Source organism: Carcharodon carcharias, chromosome 23 (assembly GCF_017639515.1).
Source record: "Carcharodon carcharias isolate sCarCar2 chromosome 23, sCarCar2.pri, whole genome shotgun sequence".
In the NCBI taxonomy this organism is placed as follows: domain Eukaryota; kingdom Metazoa; phylum Chordata; class Chondrichthyes; order Lamniformes; family Lamnidae; genus Carcharodon; species Carcharodon carcharias.
In genome coordinates, this window is record NC_054489.1 from 19,826,411 (window position 1) to 19,848,306 (window position 21,896).

Here is a 21,896-nt window from a genome sequence, read left to right on the forward strand (position 1 = left end):
CTGTACCATGCTGTGGTCGCTATCACTAAAATGCTCCCCCACCACCACCTCAGCCACCTGTCCGGCTTCATTCCCCAGAATTAGGTCTAACAATGCACCGTCCCTTGTTGGACCCTCTACATATTGACCTATGAAGTTCTCCTGTACACATTTCAAGAAATCTATTCCATCCAAGCCCTTAACACTATATCTATCCTAATTAATGTTGGGAAAGTTGAAATCACCTAATATAATTACCCTATTATTGCTTTTACACACCTCCACAAATTGTGCACATATTTGCTCCTCAAGTCAAGTGAGGAAATGATTTGAGTTCACCTAGGAGGCCCCCAAACTCGAAGCTTAACAATGCTTTCTAGGCTGGCATTAAGAATGGATCATTGGGCAAGAACTCAAGTCTGCCTGTGCTGGTGGGACCATATTCCAATAGTCATCACAGCAAAGGAGGGGAAGAAATTGGGAAGAGGACAAACAAAAGCAGTCCAATGCTGGTTTTCAACATTGATCTGCACAATGGTCCCTGGTAGTTTTTTTTTTAAAACACTAAAATGTTTCTACAGTAACTGAAGTCAGATTGGCCCCTTTAACAATGGCTGTTTAAATACAATGTTAATTTGAGTTATTGATAAACCTTTGATTTTGTAAAAAATAAGATTGGCTGGCTAAGATAAGTGGTTGGAGTGAGATTTTTTTCAGGTTTTATTCAGTTCATTTTTCCTTGGAAAAGATCTGTAGATTTATTGCTGCAATTAAGTTGCTGGCTTTCCTGAATCTCTAGTCTATTGGTGCTGACACAGGCGAGCTGAGTAAAAAGCAGCTTAGGTGAATAGTTCTGATAAAGAATTATTTTCTAATCCAGTGGGGATTTCCTCTTTTAATGATGTCAACAGCCAACATTACAAAGACTGCAGGATACATTATGGAATCACACGTTTGACAGGGCTTGCAGCCCCAGAAAGCGGGGAGTGGATTGTACGATTAGATATAGAATTGGATCTAAAACCCTGCTACATTACTCAAATAGCTCATCCCTCGTGTTCAAGGTCTCCCTATTGTTCTGTGCCGAAGCAAAGCGTCATTGTGACCTGAAGCAAACACTGATTTTATCCACCTTTCATCTGAATCAATGGGCCTTGCAACCTCACACCCCAAATTACACATTAGGATGTTGACAGAGTTACAAGTCAACACCACGTAAATAAGTGGGCATCTTTCCTAATGTTGTCTTCCACCTGGAGTAATTGGCATCATCATGCATCTGGAACTCAGTACAGGAGGTTTGAATGAATTAAGATGTTGAGTTAAAAATGTTAAGCCACATTGACAATGAGGATTTAATGTGGAATTAGAGTTGCTTCTATTACTGCTGCATTTGTACACCATTACTGCTTGCATTTGGCTCAGTCCAATCAAAAGCATCGTTCATAATCTGGCAAGAAATTAATGCTTAGGTTACAAGTAAAATTTGAGAACTGAATCAAACTGAGTCTTGCTTTTCTGCTGTCGGGGAACTCAGGAAAACAAAACTAACTCTAAACTGTTAGCTTGTTTAGGAGCTTACTTTTTTCGTTGGGGCAGATGACTGGCCATTTAGAGTACAATTGGAATACAAAACAATTTGCGGGTACACAACTGAATAATTTGACTAGAGCTTAAAATCAAGATTTCCTTCACAACTGCAGTAGTATTTCAGTAACACATGCACGTGCACACACGCAATATTAGAGACATTCTACTTGAACAGGAAATGGCCTGTTTGGTTTAAATTCAGCCAACCAAATATCAGCTGGCTCACATAATTAATTGCAGGCAGAATGCAAGAACATTGATTTTCACAACAAAACTTGGCACACTGGACAACAACACAAATACCATTGTGATTTATGTTCAAAAATGTTGTACCATGTCACCAGTAGCCCTTCTTTATTGATTACAACTTGTAAAGGAAAAAAAAGGCAGAGTCCACAAACTTAGCCCCACTTTAGACAGTCCTGGTTTCACTCTCAAACCACAAAAGAAACCCAAGGCAGGAAGGGCAAACTTCAAATCCAGTTTAAATACAGGTTCCATGCTTTGCATTTCAACCTCATCTCCTTTAAATCTCATCTGCTATAGCACGAGGTGGTGAGACCCATTCCAAAATCACCTTCATTTCCTGTTATAAGCAAGCTGATCTAATAATTTGGAACACAAAGCTGAATGCTGACTCTCTCATATCCTTGTCCCTTCTCCAATTACTGTTGCTGACATTGTTTTTCGAAAAAATTGCATCTTTAACCTTATGCAAATGTTTATAAGAACAAGCCCTTGTCGAGACAGTACTGGCAAATGTACTGACATTAGAAAAAGAGACAACGGAATAAGAATTCCAAAATCCTGACTGACTTCGATTTGTTTTTAATAAGATAGGACAGAGACACAGAATAATACAAAGTGAAAAACACTTAAGTACAGGTCCCACGGTCTGATATCCAGGCATATTTTAGTTAAGAACTAGTGATGGCTTAGTGAGGTTCTCCAGTAAATAGCTGAGCCATATAGATTAGGAAGGTCCAGGTTTAATCCTCAATCTGTACCGAGTTAGCTCATCTCAGGTAGCAGGAGAGCTGCGAGAATTACTGCCTCTGGGTCACAAAAGGGAAAAAAAAAAAATCAGTGCTAATTTCCACCCAACAACTCCTATTGGAGTGGAAGTCCATATGTGTGGATGTCAGGTTAGGGTAGGAATAGTGCCAAGTGTAATATTCCCTACAGCCAAATAATCTTCGACTCACAACACCCATACATGCATAAGTCACTTGGGCAAGGAACTAGCAGAAAATGCCTAGTACTTGCAGAGCTGTACAAGCAAGGAGCTTTCAAGAGAGAAGAGGATATTGGTGCAAAAAATAAATAAGGGTCACAAGATCAAGGTCTCAAAAGGTCACAGTCAGCGTAAAACTGGTCAAAAACATATATACTGATGGAGCAAAAGATAATTGTGATGTCCAGGTTTATAAATAGACAATCAGATGTACCAAACTAGATTTGGCTACAGATTTGAAAAGCAATGTTAAGTGTAAAATTGGCTGGTGGGAAGTTTGCAGCATCCACTACCTTAGCTTCATTTATAATGAGACACCACGCTAGCAGCTCTGAGTGAAACCTGATGTACAGCTACTGGACTCAATGAGGCTGGCCATCAGCAAAGTGCAATAAATATGGATCCTGGTAAGTTTACTCCGGGTTCCAGCAAGCAATGTGGAGCTTGAGCATCGGGAACTGGTTGCACTAGCACAGGTCCAGCTTGTTATCAGACCAGCTTTGGATAGCAATTCTCATCTGGCTATTGCACGTGTATATCTGCAGTAAGGTTGCGTAACAGTACCTCAAAATCAAGACAGCTCAACTCCTCAAAACATTATGCAAACAAGCCATTTCATGCCAGTCCTAATGGAGCTCCAGCATGCGGTGTACCATGGAATGGGGCCACACACTCTGCTTTGCTGAGTTCCCAGTATCAGTGGTGATGCCACGGGGAAATACTCAGTGGAGGCTGGGTATTTTCCCTACCTGACGTGGAGCAGCAAGATAGGGTGGTGTTCTCTGGCTAGGTTTGCAAACATTTTGGCTGATTCAAAATATCACTAATGGGCAGGGGCCTACGCACACTCTGCAAGGTGGTCAGGTGGGTGACAGAATGTGAAGGAGGGAAAACAAGTGTATTTTTTTTGAACAAAAAGGCAAGTAAAATTATTGAGCATTAATTTATAGTTCCTTTGGTTTAAGTTGCTAAAAAAAAAATACTTTCTAAACAGCTTAAATTTACAAAAATGCTTTCTTTCCCAATTGCAGAACTATCTTGTGTTAAAACACAAAACTATGCAAAGTCACTGTTAGTGTTGGGGTTCTGAGTAATTGGGGAGAGAAAAAAAAATCAATACAAACTGTTACTAGAAAACTAATCTGTCAATACAGAAAACCTCTTGTTGTAAAAGGGAGTGAGCTGCGAGGGTAAATGTAATCCATCTGGCTGTGCTTTTTAGCTTTTACTGATAACACACGTTATGCAACAAGTCATTTCTCTAGCGAGAGGCACTTGTAGACCTGTCAACCATTCATCAGCAATAAAACAAACTAATGACCATATATGGAAGCACTTCCTGCTCATAATGACCTGCTGCAGCCAGCTCTTACTGTTACAGATTACAACCAACCCATTCATAAAATGCGAGGGGCTGCCTGCTTTCACTTCATGGGTCAGTGATGGGGGAGGGGCACATCACATGACAAAAATACCTCCTGATGGGAGGAAACAACTGATTGAGCAGATGTAGACTGGTTGAAGTTTTGCCATTTGTGATACATTTACATTGCAAAACGGCTGCAGGGTTCAATTATTCAATATTAGAAGCAGCTCCTGGTGTTGTGGTAACTTACATTTATAAGCATTTTTTTACACAATAAGAGTGCAACTTCCATGTATACACATGCTAAGTTTCTTATCCCAGCAACATGCAAGCCTCAATAAAATGTAGGTTTTATTACATGGAGCAAGCATGCTGGAGGGATAGGCTGAGAAGGATAGCATGTTTTTTTGTTTGCTCTTGGGGTTCAAGCTTTGCTGGCAGGCCCTATAATTATTGCCCATCCCTAATTGCCCTTCAGCAGGTAGTGGTGAACTGTCTACAACTAAGTGGCTTGCTAAGCCACATTGGTATGATCTGGTGTCAAATGCAGGGCAGCCAAGGACAGCAAACAACCTCCCCTGAAAGATGTTAGTGAACCAATAGTTTCATGATTATTATTAATGAGGCTACTTTTTTTATTCCAGAAATAATAATGAATTGAATTTGAAACTACCCCAATTGCCATGGTCGATTTGAACTTGTGTCTACAGATCATTAGTACATGCCTCTGGATTACTAGTCCAGGAACGTTACCACTGCACTACCATCCTCAATGCCTTTGGCATGAATTATATTCCCCTCTTCCTTTCATTCCAAATCCTCAAATTGTCCTGATTTCTCCCCCCTACCACATGTGGTTGCATCAGTGATCTACAATTGTGAAAAGGGAAGCAATTTTCGTAAGATAAATGCAGATATGTATTTGCTCTCTGTGGAGCCCAATTTCCTGACAAAGATGTTTCCAAATCACCAAATGCAGTCAAAAGAAAAGAGAGAGAGAATAAAAATACTCACGGCTTTCACAGTGATAATCTGGTACAAACTGCTCATCGCTGTCTGGAACCTGAGCTGGATTATGAAGAGAAGGAAAATTTTAGAATTGTAAAAGTTTTCTTCATTTCTTTCCCCCACTCTAAACAGCACTCTGGTTATATGGGAAGCTTATTCTTAGGACCAGTGAAACTGGCCCAATAGCAGTGGTGACTTTTGTTGGGGTCTGATTCTACACATGTATATTCCCCAGAGGCTATTCTAGATAGGGGATGATAATAGGCTATTTGGCAATGAGGATAATAGGGGATGATAATAGGCTATTTGGCAATGAGGATAATAACTCCTAAGCCGGATCCTGCCCTCAGCCAATATTTGTACCCATACACTTTCTAGCAAAGGTCACTGGTGATCAGGAGAGGAAATCCTTTGTTGACTCACTCTTGTCCATCAACCCAGGCTGATTACAGCACTCTGGCAGAGGTCAGCTAACAGCACACCACGGGAACTATACTTGATTTACCTAGTCTGTACAACTTGGTAGGATAATAAATGGTGCAGTTACTCACTGAATCACTGACAAAGTGCTGGATGCCATTCATATGCTGCTTAAAGAACATGATTCACATTACAAATTAGCAATAGCCACGAACACACAGCAAAGCCTAATTATTAGTAGGTTTCCAATATAAATTACTGCTCCTGATCAACAGTTAAAGAAAATATGGATATTTAATGGATGCAGGCTAAAGTGTCTTTTGTAGAGACATTCCCTCTACAGGAACCAGCAGTGATATGCACACGGCACAAGCTCTTTGACCAGGCGTCAGTCAGTCAGTCAGAAGCTGTGTAGTGGCCACTCAGTGCAAGACTAATGCACACAATTGGGAGTTTGGGAAAAAGAGTGACTGTAAAGTAAAAGGCAACAAATATTTTACATGGAATATGCCGTCACCCTCACAGCAAATCATTGTTTACTTTAATAATATCCTCTCAAGACCAAACAGGATAAATGAAGAGATAATCTTTAAACCACGTAGTATTGAATTCTAAATCAAGCTTTGTTCAGAAATCAAGGCTCCATTTCCACTCTCTACCACTACAGACTTATAGCCTGGAATAAATGTTTAACTTAGACAGTTTTCTCCCTCCTCATCACAGAACTTTATAGCACAACAGCAGTTGTTGTTTATAAATACTTGCTGTAAAGTTACTATTTGAAATAAGATACTGATTTCCAGCTGATGAAATATTTAGCTCAGTGGTGAGTGCTGATATTTGGCCTCATCTTTGGATTCTCAGGCCATAGGTAGCCTGAGCAATGTCACACCCATTCAACAACTTTATTTCTGAAGATTTGCAGATGTTCCCAGTGCTTAGCATAAAGGATGGTCTAGTGCAGTCCAGAGGTATATTGACAGAGATGACTGGAAAGCAGTATTGGAGACCCCCTTACACTTCCCCCATTTTAATTAACAACATGGAAGGCTGCCTTTAAATTTTGAAATATCTCAGCATTCACTAAAAGTAAGTAAGAACATGGGTGAAATGTTGAGATACTCACACTACTGGCAGGGTTTATATGAATGAACAGTTCATCAGATATATGTAATGAACAGTTCATCAGATATATGTAATGAACAGTTCATCAGATATATGTGGAGGCACCATTTGTGCTTTTCCATCCATTGAAAATCACAAGATCAGTGCTTTTCAGCATTTCTTAAATGTTATTTCCAATGAAGTGGAGTTCTGTGGGACTGAGGAAATCTGGTATTCAAAGGGCTGGCAAAGATTTTTTAAAAATAAAATGCAATGAAGTCTACTCCAGGACTTGCTCTTGATCATTTATGCTACTTTCCTCCTAAAAGCCGTAATCCCTCTCTAATGGTCTAAGGCAGGGCTGTGGAACTTACGGCCCGTTGCTCAATTTCATCCAGCCCACAGTGAGATTTCTAGAAAATATAGATCTATGACAGTAGCGCCTTCAAAATAGCATTTATCATCATGGTTATGAATTTGCTTTGGATAAAAACGTCAACTAAATTACTATAATTTATACTATAAAACAACAATATAAGATTCAAATTCAGCCATCACATTAAAACAGCAGGCGAGTTGAACATTCTGTATTCTCTCTAAATAAACTAAGTTGATTTTTTTATCTATGATCCATGACTGATTTTGTCTATGTGTGAATGGCTTGTGATAAGAGAAAGATTCCCCACCCCGGTCTAAGCTTTTGTCATCAATTAGTGGAATCAGCCATAATTTGTCCCTGTACAATCTAACAAAATTGCCTTTATCAAGAGTATATAATAAATATAAAGATCGAAAATTGCTGTATACACATAGGAAATGTCTGAATAATTATTAATTCTCACTTTTACCATATGATAATCTATTAACTGGTTAGTGAAAACACCTCTAATTAAAAGGGACATTGTCCTGTTGCACTTTAGGCAATGTATTATCATAGGTTTAAACTTTTTATGCTGACCGAAACTGAACACAGAGCAAACAACATTTTCAGATGTAAAAGAAATAATAGATTAAATTAATGTTATACTGCAGAACTGTATACAATTCAATCAATAAATAAAACATTCAGCATAAATAAAATGTTTAAATGGGGCTGGGGGAGGGAAAACTTGGGAGTTAAGGAAATTTTTAAAAAAATATGCTGAAATACAGAACAAATCCCTGATGGGGGCGGGAGACAGAACAATAGTTTGGATAGAAACCCTCAACTCCAGCTCAAACGCCAAAGACCTGTGTACTTCTATATTTTCTATTTTTATAAATTAAAGGAGTTTCCTAGGTTAGTACATACAGCATACTGAAATGAGATACCAAGGTGTATATCTCTCAGCAGAAGCCAAGCACCCACAGGAACACTACCAGGCAAGAATGGGTATCCAAATCTATCTTCTCCTCTCCAGTGCTGAAAATACTGGCTCTTGCCGCGATGTATTTCCAAAGGAGCTGGCAATTTTTTTTTTATAAGTGTCTCACCCATTCTTTATCTGGGAGCCAAACCAATGAGTATCCGCAAGCTATTGGACCATGAAGGGCATCGGAACCAAACCTGCACCGTCTTCACCTGGTGGCCAGAGGCTGGCTTTCCGGCAGGAGTTCCTGGATAGATGGACTTTCTCCTTACCTGGACACAGAGGCCAAGTGTCATCAGATTTGTTACAGCCCAGGAGGATGAGATCATTTGGCTGATTGGGCTCATGTTGGCTCTTTCAAAGCCCTACCCACTTACTCCCACTCTCCTGACCTTCCCCCATAGGCGTTTAATGTTTTTGCCAAGTGCAAGGCTACAACTGGGCAGATTCAGAAGATTTAATTATTTCATCCATGCCAAGAATCACCCCCGCCACCACACACCAACCCCCACGCCCCAATCTTTAGCAAAGAGAATCAAGAGGGTTCACTCAACCACATTACTGGATGAACACACCACCAGATTTCTCAATCTTTGGCACAGGGCGGGCAAATGTGCATAAAGAATTTATTAAACAAACAAACAGCAGGATTCATTACAAACGTTCAGTGAAAACTGAAAATAAGCCTTGGCCCAGCAATCTGTTTTATTCTCTTTTGAAGGATTGTGATGTAGTATTTTTGGGTTGGTTCCTCCAGAGCCTAGTTATATAGAAATACATATTGAGGGACAGCAAGAGGCTTGGCAAGTTATTAGTTTAAGAGTTAAGCTCCATTTAAGCGTTAGACTTCATGGGTTGTCTGAACTTGTGTAGCGTTTGATTTTTTTTGACGGTTTCCGATTTCAATCCAGGCAAAGTAACAATGAAGGGGTGAAAATTGAACTCATCGCGCCCTCAGACTGTCTCATCCCACACCTCCCCACACACTGTTCAGTATGTGTTTAGACACAAACGTGAACTTGCGACCACTACAGGAATTCCTGTGCACGCAGTTCAAAGTATTGGGGGGGGGGGGGGGGGATTTTTTTTAAAAATTTGCAAGATGTGTGAAAAAGCACCCAGATTTAACTCACGTGCTTTCCACAAGTGTAACCATCCGTTCATTCAACAGAATCTACACCCGCCCCGCCAAACCAAGGGGAGGAAAATCCGCATGTTTCCCATTAATCGTCAACGACACTGGTGTTTTGGAATTGGTGGGTTTAAAATCCTGGCACCACAAAAGTCCCTTAAGTAGATGCTAAAGATTAAAGCCCTGTGAACTGTCAGTTTCAGAGACTTTGTGCAATTACTTTAATTTATTTCATTCCAACTTCTTCAGCCGCCAAGAAGCTTAATTAACTCTGGTTGACTCTCAAATGTTTTGTGCTGGGGGCAAGCACGAAGCTCGGCGGCCGAAGTACCGACCAGCTCCAACTACAGCTCAACGATGTTTGCAAAGACTAAGAGAGGGAGAAATATTACAGACTGACAAAGAAACAAAAACAGTGAGTCATGGAGCAAAAGGAAAAAAAACATGTTCACAAATTGTCAGACTTTAGTTCCAGATGAGGAATGAGGATGAAAAATCCCCACTAACACTCCCAAGATATATATTTTTTTCAAACTCACCTTCTGCAAGCCAAGTCTCTTGAAGTTGACTTAAATCCTGGAAGAGATCTGGAAAATTAAGAATGAAAAATAAAGTTAGGGTTATATTTAAAAGTGCAGTTTCTCTCAGTTCAGTGCCTCAGTTGGGGCACTTTTTACTGTTACGACTCGCGCAGAAGCCAGATTTCGGATATAGCTTGTTACCTTCTGAATCCTGAGTTAATTCTTTGGTGATGAATCTTCGCTTTCTGGTGACCACCGGCCGCTCGAAGTTCCCAGTGTCGTGCACTTTCTACAGGTTAAAAATAAGCAGGGAAAACTTTTAACCGGCAGTCAAAACGTATTGATGCCATGAATGGATTCAACCCACAACATCACCCCACCACAGTCATTTCTTGCGTACTCGTGTTAGTTTCCCTATCTTTACAACTTTCGTAATTTTTCCATTATTTTTACAAATTTAATCTTCACACACACACGCCTGCAGATTCAAGAAAGATCGCGACTCAAGACGAAAACATTTTTTTAAAAAAACAATTCAACTTTTTGGCTCCATTGTTCAGAAAGCTCAATAGTGGCACTAAATTTTTCAGAATGATTGTACTCACGTTTGAAAATGTGTAAGGCACTTGCTGATCCAAGTAGCCATCCATCCTGTGTTCCATTGTTAACCGTTTATGAGTATTTAGACTGGATTTGACAACAAGCTTCGATCAGCCTGCGGAGATGGTGGTTGGTTTGGTGGGGTGGGGGCGGGAGGGGGGGGGGGTGGGGTGGGGAGAAGGGGGGGTGCAGAGATCATGAATGAACGAGCGAAGCATGCATAAATAATAAGCTTCATTCACAAAAAAAAATCTAAGAGACAGCCTGCAGGCAATGAGCGGCTGGTCTCCCAGAGAAACAAACACAGTCTCTTAAAGCGAGGATGTACCCATTTCGAGACGGACCACATTTTTTTTTTCCGCGTTTTGGTCCAAAGGTACAGTGAACGAGCGTTCGGGTTTCATTTTCGGTTATGCAGGTTCAGCAACTGATAGAAATCGTCGAGTAAAAGTCAAGAAAGGCCTCGCGTTTCTATAGTGCCAAAGTGCTTTACAGCTAAAATCAAAAGTACTTTTGAAAGTGGAGCCATTGTCCTAATACAGGAATGTCAGCAGCCAATTTGCACACAGCTAGCTCCCACAAGCAGCAAGATCACAATGAGCAGATAATCTATCTTTTGCAATATAGACATTGGGATAAATATTGGACAGGTCACCAGGGATAACTCCCATGCCCCTCTTTGAAATAGTGCCATGGGATCTTATATATCCACTGGAGGTAAAAGGTTGGGGGTTGATTTAACTTCTCATCCAGGAAATAACACCGCTGACAGTGCAGCATTCCCTCAGCACTGCACTGGTGTGTCAGCTTAGATTTTTGTGCTCAAGTTCTGGAGTTTGCAGTTGCTTGATATTCCACAAGGTAAAAAGTGTACCTTTTAAAAAACAATTCAAATGAACAATCAATAGACACTCTGCTTGGAATGTAAGTACATTGATATATCCATGGATTGCATTACAGTAAAATCACAGTAACAATCTGTGGTACCTTGCCTCAGTGGTAATGCTATTGTTGTGGTGTCAGAAGACCATGGGTTCAAGCCTCAGTCCAGGAACTTCAGCACACCATCTAGGCTGAGGATTCAGGGAGTAACTATAAATGAGGCAGTGCTGCATTCTCAAGGTACCATCTTTCCATCAAGACATTAGGAAGTTCTCCCAGTGTCCTGGCCAACAGTTATCTTTGAATTCACACTTTTAAAAATAGATTAACCGGTTATTTATCTCATTACTGTGGGATCTTGCTGTGTGCATACTGGTAGTCGCACTTTCCTACAAACTACAATGACCACACTTCAAAAGCTGTGAAACATTTCAGGACATCCTGGGGATGTGAAAGGTGCTATATAAATACAAGTTAATTGCTTTTTTTGCTCACACACATGCAACTGAATTACAGCCTGTGGCATGAAGATGCTGTGTTTGAAATATTAACTTTGCTCTTACACAGATACTGACTGACTTGCAAAGTGTTGGCAGCTTTCTCTGTTTTGATTTCAGAGCCGGCAGTTTGGCTACTGTTAGCGAATCTATTTTACCCACAATTAAATTTGAGGAATTAGCAAAATGTCTGTGATTTTTCTCAAAGCAAGGGAGTGCTCAACTTTGGAAATTAATCCTGCATTTGAAAGCAAGCTCTCCAAAAGCCAGCTTATGGAAAAGTTGAAATTCAATTACATTTCTGTGAATAGTGGGTGAAAACACAAAACTCTCATAACATTAATATCATCGATACAGTGCATTTTGAGGGATTAACTTGTAGAAATGAAACAATGGCAACAAACAGACTCAAACTCACTTTAATAAGAATGAAGTGAAACAAACAGGTGACAGGGATGGCTGCTGTACATCTTGGTTTGTGCCTCAGTGGATACAATTTCACACGAGGGCTTTTTAAAGAATAGACCCAGTTTATACCAGATGTATGGATTGACTATCACTAGTTTACTTCTGAGGGTTATTTCTGAAACAGTCACTTTCTGTGACTCAATTGCACAATACTTCATGTGACACAATGTACAAATATTGCCAGTGGCCACCGCCTTTGAAACCATCTTTTCTTGCAGGAATGCTGTTTGTCAGTTCCACTTATGCAATGTCCATTTCTTGAAGTTAAATATGAACTTTAGCCACTATTTACTGCCACTTCATTATGCCCGTAGCAGAAAGCTTGTATATTAAACCCACCAACATTGTTTCACATTGTAAGCAGCAGCTTTGTCAATGATTAAGTTCCCACAGCATAAAGATATAAGACTACCAGTGTGCGTTATTGACCAAATACACAACAGAAATCAGTGCTTTACTGAAGAAGTTAGTGTCCCTCCCTTCTGAGTACTTTATTTTTTGATACCTCGCAGATACATTTCTGTTGTGTGTCCCTTATGTTCACAAGTGGCATTAATAATGTCTTAACCGAGAATGAGGAAGTGACAATAAAAATCCACAATGACAACATTTTATATATATAGAAAGACATTTGCATTTATGTAGCTCTTCTCACAACCTCAATGTCCCAAAGCACTTTACAGTCAATGAGGTACTTTTGACATGTAGTCACTATTGTGATGTAGGAAACCTGGTAGCCAATTAGCACATAGCAAGACACCATTGCAAGATAATGACCAGAAAATCTGTTTTTGTGATGTTGATTGAGGGATAAAGATTGCCTAGTACAACAGGGAGATCTCCTGTAGTGGTACCATGGCAGCTTTCAGATCCATCCCAGAGAGGGCAGATGAGGTCTCCTTTCAATGGCTCCTCCAAAAAATTGAACTTCCAACAGTGCAACACTCCCTCAGTACTGCACTATATCATTAAGGAAATGGGGCATTCTAGAACGAGAGGCCATAGTTTTAGGCTAAGGGGTGGTAGATTTAAATCAGAGATGAGGAGGAATTACTTTTCTCAAAGGGTCGTGAATCTGGGGAATTCACTACCTCAGAGCGCAGTGGATGCCGGGACGCTGAATAAATTTAAGAAGGAGATAGACAGATTTTCAATTAGCAACAGGTTGAAAGGTTATGGGGAGAGGGCTGGAAATTGGACTTGAGGCCGAAATGCGATCAGCCATGATCGTATTGAATGGCGGGGCACGCTCGAGGGGCTGAATTGCCTACACCTGCTCCTAGTTCTTAGGTTCTATGTTCTTATATAAATCATTTCACACCTGGTTATGGAAGACGGTATTTATACCACAGATTCAAAAACAATAACTTGTACTTACATAGAACATTTCAAACAGCAAACATCCCAAATCACTTCACAGAACCAAAACCAGGCACTGAACAACAGTAACAAAATAATGGGAAATGGTGACTGAACGCAGGGTAAAAATGGTGGGTTTTTGACAAGGTTGGGAAACATGGTTTCTGGGGTGGAGAGACTTATGGAAGAGTTTCAGATTTTACGGCCAAGATTGGTTGAAGGCTCTGACTCTGAAAATAGAGCAGCTCGAATCAGAAGAGTCCGAAGTCAGAAGAGCGATGGCACACAGGGATGGTTGAAGCTGCAGAGATAGATGGCAGCAACTTAGAATTCAATGCTCTGGATGGTGAGGTTTTGAATGAGTTAGCAGTTGTTGGAGTGCAAGAGACTAGTGAGGAGAAATAGTGAAGAAAACAAGCCTAGCAGTGGAAAAGATCTAGGAGTTTATTGGGGGGGGGGGGAGGTGGGGGGAATTGGTGGGGCAGGTGGGCTAGGGAGGACTTGGGATGTAGGGCAGAGAGGGCAATATTACAGAATGAAAAAATGTATTATATCTATAGATATCAATTCAATGAAAAATGCTATTATCAATACAATATTCTAATTTACTTTCATATTACATGAATTGTATCTCAACAGTCTCCTGGGGTGATTAACAATGTTCTTGAATGTTCTTACAGAGGGATTCAGTACATTACAGTCTCCAGGTGGTCTTACAATAATGGAGTGCTTTTGGTGGCATATTTAAATATAAGTGAATCTACCATTGAGGAAAGCTGAATATGGAGAATTTTAAAGTTTCTGTTTGAGTGCCTCTCAGTTGGCACCACTTATATGTATCATTAAGTGCCAGCAGAATATTGTTTACCAGGAGAATTGTGCAACTATTATAGATTTTCAGATTGTTGACTTGCTACATTCCTCCTTGCTGTTTGACTCAATGCTGTTACACAGTGGCATTTCCTACTATATCTTAATTCTTGCCCCCTCCACATAGCTGCAACTGAATAATTCACATTGTGAAAGTATTAGAGAAAATGAATTGAAAAACAGCTCCCAGACCATAAATAGAAGCCATGTGACGTCTTGAGTGTGAAGTAGCCATTTATACTTTGCTCACCAGAGAAATTTGGAGCAACACAAATTTAAAAAAATAAAGAATGAACAAAGCCAGTAAATAAACAATAGGACCTGTGGTCTGGAACTTACTGTTGATATTAATTAATTAATATTTATTACACTTGTAAAATTTTTTTTATGATCAAGGGCAGAATTTTATGCCGGTGTGATTTTACGGTCCCGCCGAAGTCAATGGACCTTTGAACAGCTCGCCGCATTGTATGGCCTCACCCCTGCCGCGATGGAGCTGCAAAATCACAGAATCACAGTGTAGAAGAGGCCCTTCAGCCCATCGAGACTGCACTGACACATGAGAAACACCTGACCTTCCCAACCTAATCCCATTTACCAGCACTTGGCCCATAGCCTTGAATGTTATGAGGTGCCACGTGATCATCCAGGTACTTTTTAAAGGATGTGAGGCAACCCGCCTCCACCACCCTCCCAGGCAGCGCATTCCAGACCGTCACCACCCTCTGGGTAAAAATGTTTTTCCTCACATCCCCCATAAACCTCCAGCCCCTCATCTTGAACTTATGCTCCCTTGTGACTGACCCTTCAACTAAGGGGAACAACTGCTCCCTATCCACCCTGTCAATGCCCCTCATAATTTTGTACACCTTGATCAGGTCACCTCCTCAGTGTTCTCTGCTCCAACGAAAACAACCCAAGTCTATCCAACCTCTCTTCATAACTTAAATGTTTCACCCCAGGCAACATCCTGGTCAATCTCCTCTGCACCCCCTCCAGTGCAATCACATCCTTCCTATAATGTGGCGACCAGAGCTGCTCACAGTACTCCAGCTGTAGCCTCACCAAGGTTGTATACAACTCCAACATGACTTCCCTACTTTTGTAATCTATGCCTCGATTGATAAAGGTAAGTGTCCCATATGCCTTTTTCACCACCCCACTAACATGCCCCTCCGCCTTCAGAGATCTATGGACACACACACCAAGGTCCCTTTGTTCCTCAGAACTCCCTAGTGTCATGCCACTCATTGAATACTTCCTTGTCAAATTACTCCTTCCAAAGTGTATCACCTCACACTTTTCAGGGTTAAGTTCCATCTGCCACTTATCTGCCCATTTGACCATCCCGTCTATATCTTCCTGTAGAACAAGACACTCAACCTCACTGTTAACCACCTGGCTAATCTTTGTGTCATTCGCAAACTTGCTAATGTTACCCCCCCACATAGTCATCTATGTCATTTATATAAATGACGAATAATAGGGGACTGAGCACAGATCCCTGTGGTACGCCATTGGACACTGGCTTCCAGTCACTAAAGCATCCTTCTGTTATCACCCTCTGCCTTCTACAACTAAGCCAATTTTGAATCCACCTTATCAAATTACCCTGTATCCCATGTGCCTTTGCCTTCTTTATAAGTCTCCCATGTGGGACCTTGTCAAAGGCTTTGCTGAAATCCATATAAACTACATCAACTACACTACCCTCATCTACACACCTGGTCACCTCCTCAAAAAATTCAATCAAATTTGTTAGGCATGACCTCCCTCTGACAAAGCCATGCTGACTATCCCTGATCAAACCTTGCCTCTCCAAGTGGAGATAGGTTCTCTCCTTCAGAAATTTCTCCAATAGTTTCCCTACCACTGACGTGAGACTCACTGGCCTGTAGTTCCCTGGCTTATCTCTACAACCCATCTTAAATAGCGGAACCACATTAACTGTTCTCCAGTCCTCTGGCACCTCCCCTGTGGCCAGAGGAATTAAAAATTTGGGTCAGAGCCCCTGCGATCTCCTCCCTTGCCTCCCTCAGCAGTCTGGGACACAAATCTTCTGGATCTGGAGATTTGTCCACTTTTAAGCCTGCCAACACCTCCAATAACTTGTCACGCCCCATATCAATTTGCTTAAGAACCTCGCAGTCTCTCTCCCCGAGATCGATACCTTCATCCTCATTCTCTTGGGTGAAGACGGACGTGAAGTTTTCATTCAACACTCTAGCCATGTCCTCTGGCTCCACCCATAGATTGCCCCCCTTGGTCCCTTATGGGCCCTACTCTTTCCCTGGTTATCCTCTTCCCATTGATATACTTTTGGATATCTTGGGATTTTCCCTACTTTTCCAAGTGAATCTCACCATTAAATTGGAGGAACACCAAATGGATGCATTAAGCATTTCTACGTCAACGTCACAAGCAGTCATTTTTAGGATTATACTCGATAGATCTCGTTGTCATTTTGCGACTGAGACTAAATATTCCAGAGTCTTTATGTGTGAATGGTAGGTGGGGACAAGTTCACACTCATGTTTGATAGTCCAGGAGCCAAATAATCTGCCAGGAAGTAAAGTATTTGCTGTTGACCATCCTGACATGATGGAGTCATTTTCGGGTTACCAGTAGAGCGTAACACTGGCATTGCAGATCAGGAACCAGCTTTAGAAATTGCCAGAGAATCACATGGTTGTTATAACAAGTTCCTGGCCCACAATGCTGGTGTTATGCTTTGGTGGTAAATTGAAAATTACCTCCGATAGTTTTACCGTATGAAAAGCTAAACAAGCTGTAAAGGCTGAAAGTTATTCTAATGGGGGAATTCAATGAACAAAATATATATTGAAATACCCAAGTGGCTCAGAGTCAGAGTTGGTCAACATAATGCAAAATTGCATTGTGAGCTCGTGCGTCAGTGAAGTCACAAGAGGCAGTGCACATCTTGAGCTGGTAACACTGTAACTTGGATCACATTCAGGGAATAGAAGTCATGACACCTATGACACAGAATAATCAAATTCAAAATAAGCAGGAAATCAGAAATAATTTCAAATGGGCTAGAGATTTAATTTTTCCACATGGCTATACTTTCTGGCCAGCTATGTCACTGTAATGCATTAATTGGAGCGAGCTCTATCAGAGGGAAACTGATAGGTGGATATTACAACTACTTAAATTTATATAGCATGTTTAATCAAATGTCCCAAGGAACTTGACACAGACATTACAAAACAAAATATGACACCAAGTTACACAAGGAGATATTAGGTCAGATGACCAAAAGCTTGGTCAAAGGAGTAGGATTGGAGTGTTTTAAAGGGGGAAAGTGAGATAGAGAGCCAGGGAGGGAATTCCAGAGCTTATGGCCCAGGCAACTGAAGGCACAGCCACCAGTGATTAAAATTGGAGATGCTCAATTAGATGAGTGAAGATATCTAAGAGGGCTGTGGGGTTGGAGGAGATACAGAGATAGAGAGGGGTGAGGCTCTTACAGGATGCAGAAAGCATGACTTCCAGATCCTACAGTGTTTCAGCAAACCAAGGCATAATATTTGCCCTGCCCTGTGACAAGCATCATATGGCCCGTTCCATACAGTTAGTTCTTTTGGTGGATACAAGACCTGCAACTTGGGGACTTTCAAACAGGGAGTTTCACTCAGGAGAATGGGTTGTTGTGACAATGTGGGATATATTTTAATTTGTATTGTGCTCACTACAAACAAAAATAAAAACCTGAGAACTATGTTTAAATACAGTGAAACCTCAATTGTATGTGCCCCAGTTATCAGTTTTCCCAACTATTTGTATGATAAAACTTGAGAGATATTATCTCATTTCACAGCCCACTAACACCCCCTGTCTGATAGCAGTCAACTTCAACCTAAGAAAGATTAAGTTCAGTTGTTGTCATTTGCCTTGTACTTATCTTCATTGCTGTGCACAGATTTTACTGCTTTTGTGTATGACCAAAATCCCAGGACACTTAATTATTTATCAGCTTCCATTAATGGATGAAAGGGCCTCATTTATTGTGGTGGATACATTTAGGGAGCAACTTTAACATAACAAAATGTCCCAGGATGCTCCTCAATTCCCATAGAGCTTCCACAGTAATGGCAATCCTATAACTTAGTAATCAGTTTTCATTATTTAATAGCTTCCCTTGCTGACGGTTTCTTTAATATTGTTATGCTCGCATTTAAATAAAAGTTCTTGAGTGATTTATTTTAAAAAAAGGTGAACACAAGATCATGAAATATGCTTTGAACGAAGAAGGCCCTTTAACCATTTGACATAATTTTCAGAACACAATCCATACCTTCATCCCATTATATTATCTAGCTGTTCCTTAAATTAATCCAGCATCCTTGCCTTAGTCGCTCTTCCAGGCAATTTACTGTTAACAGCTTCTATGTAAAGAACATGTCTTGATGTTTCCCTTTACTACTTTGAGTTTGTAACCACCTGCCATAACAGATCTGAAAGTATTATTTCACATTTACTTTATCTACTTAAGGTATCTATATACTTCCATAGGATTCCATTTAATAAGTCTCTTTTCACAGCCACTTTGAAATGCATCATATACAACAGCTATATGCTATTTCCAGTAGTAGATTAAAGTTTAGTAAACCTGGTGATTCTATTACAATTATTAATTTTGCAGTAAATACATCAGCATACCTCAGCTGGAAAGAGCATTTGGGCGTTAATGCCCACCATTAGGGAATGTTGTGGTATAGCGGTATTGTCACTGGACTAGTAATCCAGAGACCCAGGGCAATGCTCTGGGGAACTGGGTTCAAATCCCACCAAGGCAGATGGTGGTGTTTGAAGTCAACAAAATAATGTATTAAAAGTCTAAAGAAGACCATGAAACCATTGTCATTGTCTTAAAAACCCACCTAGTTCACTAATGTCCTTTAGGGAAGGAAATCTGCCATCCTTACCTGGTCTGGCCTACATGTGACTCCAGACCACCCAGCATTGACCTTGGCACCGGAAACGACAACGGCAAACTCAGCCCTGTCGACCCTGCAAAGTCCTCCTTAGTAACATAAGGGGTTTGCACCAAAATTAGGAGCGCTGTCTCACACTCTAGTCAAGCAACATTGTCATACTCAAGGAATCATACCTTACAGACAATGTCCCATCACCATCCCAGACATGTCAGCACAGTGGTATACAATCGGGAAGGAGTTGCCCTGGGATTCCTCAACATTGACTTCGGACCCCATGAAGTCTCATGGCACCAGGTCAAACTTGGACAAAGAAACCTCCTGCTGATTACCACATACCATCCCCTCTCAGCTGAGGAATCAGTGCTCCTCCATGTTGAACACTACTTGAGGGTGGCAAGGGTGCAGAATGTACTCTGGGGGACTTCAATGTCCATCACCAAGAGTGGCTTGGTAGCACCACTATTGGCTGAGCTGGCAAGTCCTAAAGGACATAGCTGCTAGACTAGGTCTATGGCAGATGGTGAGGGAAAAACATACTTAACCTCATCTTCACCAGCCTGCCTGCCACAGATGTATCTGGAAATGACAGCATTGATAGGAGTGACCACCGTACAGACATTGTGGAGACGAAGTCCCATCTTCACATTGAGGATACCCTCCATTGTGTTGTGTGGAACTACCACGGTGCTAAATGAGATAGATTTCGAACAGACCTAGCAACTCAAGACTAGGCATCATGAGGCACTATGAGCCATCGGCAGCAGCAGAATTGTACTCAACCACAATCTGCAACCTCATGGCCTGGCATATCCCCCACTCTACCATTACCATCAAGCCAGAGGATCAACCCTGGTTCAATGAAGAGTGCAGGTGGGTATACCAGGAGCAGCACCAGGCATACCTAAAAATGAGGTGTCAATCTGGTGAAGCTACATAGGACTACTTGCATGCCAAACAGTTGAAGCAGCAATTGATAGATAGAGCTAAGCGATTCCTCAGCCAATGGATCAGACCTAAGCTCTGCAGTCCTGCTACATCCAGTCGTGAATGGTGGTGGACAATTAAACAACTCACTGGAGGATGAGGCTCCACAAATATCTCATCCTCAATGATGGGAGAGCCCAGCACATCAGTGCAAAAGATGAAGGATGAAGCATTTGCTACAATCTTCTGCCAGAAATGCCGAGTGGATGATCCAACTCAGCCTCCTCTGGAGGTCCCCAGCATCACAGATACCAGTCTTCAGCCAATTCAATTCACTCCATGTGAAATTGAGAAACTGTTGAAGGCACTGGATACGGCAAAGGCTATAGGCCTTGACAATATTCTGGCAATAGTACTGAAGACTAGTGCTCCAGAGCTCGCCAAACTGTTCCTGTACAGCTGCAACACTGGCATCTTCCCAGCAATGTGGAATATTGCCCAGGTATGCCCTGTCCACAAAAAGCAGGACAAATCCAACACGGCCAATTACTGCCCCATCAGTCTACTCTCCATCATCAGTTAAGAGATGGAGGCGGTCATCAACAGTGCTTTCAATCAGCACTTGTTTAGCAATAACCACCTCATTGATGCTCAGTCTGGGTTCCGCCAGGGCCACTCAGCTCCTGACCTCATTTCAACCTTGGTTCACACATGGACAAAAGAGCTGAATTTGAGGTGAGGTGAGAGTGACTGCCCTTGACATCAAGGCTGCATTTGACTGAGTGTGGCATCAAGGAGCCCTAGCAAAACTGGAGTCAATGGGAATCGGGGGGAAAACTCTCTGCTGGTTGGAGTCATAGATAGCGCAAAGGAAGATGCATGTGGTTGTTGGCGATCAATCATCTCAGCTCCAGGACATTACTACAGGAGTTCCTTAGGGCAGTGTCCTAGGAACAACCATCTTCAGCTGCTTCATCAATGACCTTCTTTCCATCATAAGGTCAGATGTGGGGATGTCCACTGATGATTGCACAATGTTCAGCATCATTTGCACCTCCTCCGACACTGAAGCAGTCCATGTTCAAATGCAGCAAGACCTGTAGAATATCCAGGCTTGGGCTGACAATTGGCAAGCAACAGTTGCACCACACCAGTGCCAGGCAATGACCATCCCCAATAAGAGAATCTCACCATCACCTCTTGACATTCAATGGCATTACCATTGCTGAATCCCCTACTATCAACAGCCGGGGAGTTACCATTGATCAGAAACTGAACTGGACTAGCCCTATCCAATACTGTGTCTACTAGAGCAGTTCAGAGGCTAGGATTCCTGTGGTGACTAACTCACCTCCTGACTCCCCAAAGCCTGTCATCTACAAAGCACAAGTCAGGACTGTGGTGCAATACTCCCTACTTGCCTGGATGAGTGCAGCTCCAACAACACTCAAGAAGCTTGACACCATCCAGGACAAAGCAGCCCACTTGATTGACACTACATCCACAAACGTTCACTCCCTTCACCACCGACGCACGGTAGCAGCAGTGTGTACCATCTACAAGATGCACTGCAGGAACTCACCAAGGCTTCTTAGACAGCACCTTCCAAACCCACGACCACTACCAACTAGA

The 21,896-nt window shown here is 41.6% G+C and overlaps 1 protein-coding gene across 1 annotated transcript in view; it reads right to left on the reverse strand.

Annotated features, from left to right (window-relative positions):
* The window catches only part of etv4 (ETS variant transcription factor 4), a 104,393-nt gene that overhangs the window by 75,620 nt on the left and 6,877 nt on the right, over positions 1-21,896 (reverse strand). The window contains exons 2-5 of the mRNA XM_041173584.1: positions 10,309-10,418; positions 9,905-9,992; positions 9,722-9,769; positions 5,184-5,237 (exon numbers count right to left, since the gene is read on the reverse strand). Of these exons, the coding sequence (XP_041029518.1) occupies positions 5,184-5,237; positions 9,722-9,769; positions 9,905-9,992; positions 10,309-10,365 (247 nt within the window). The 5' untranslated portion in view covers positions 10,366-10,418. The remainder of the gene's footprint in view (positions 1-5,183; positions 5,238-9,721; positions 9,770-9,904; positions 9,993-10,308; positions 10,419-21,896) is intronic.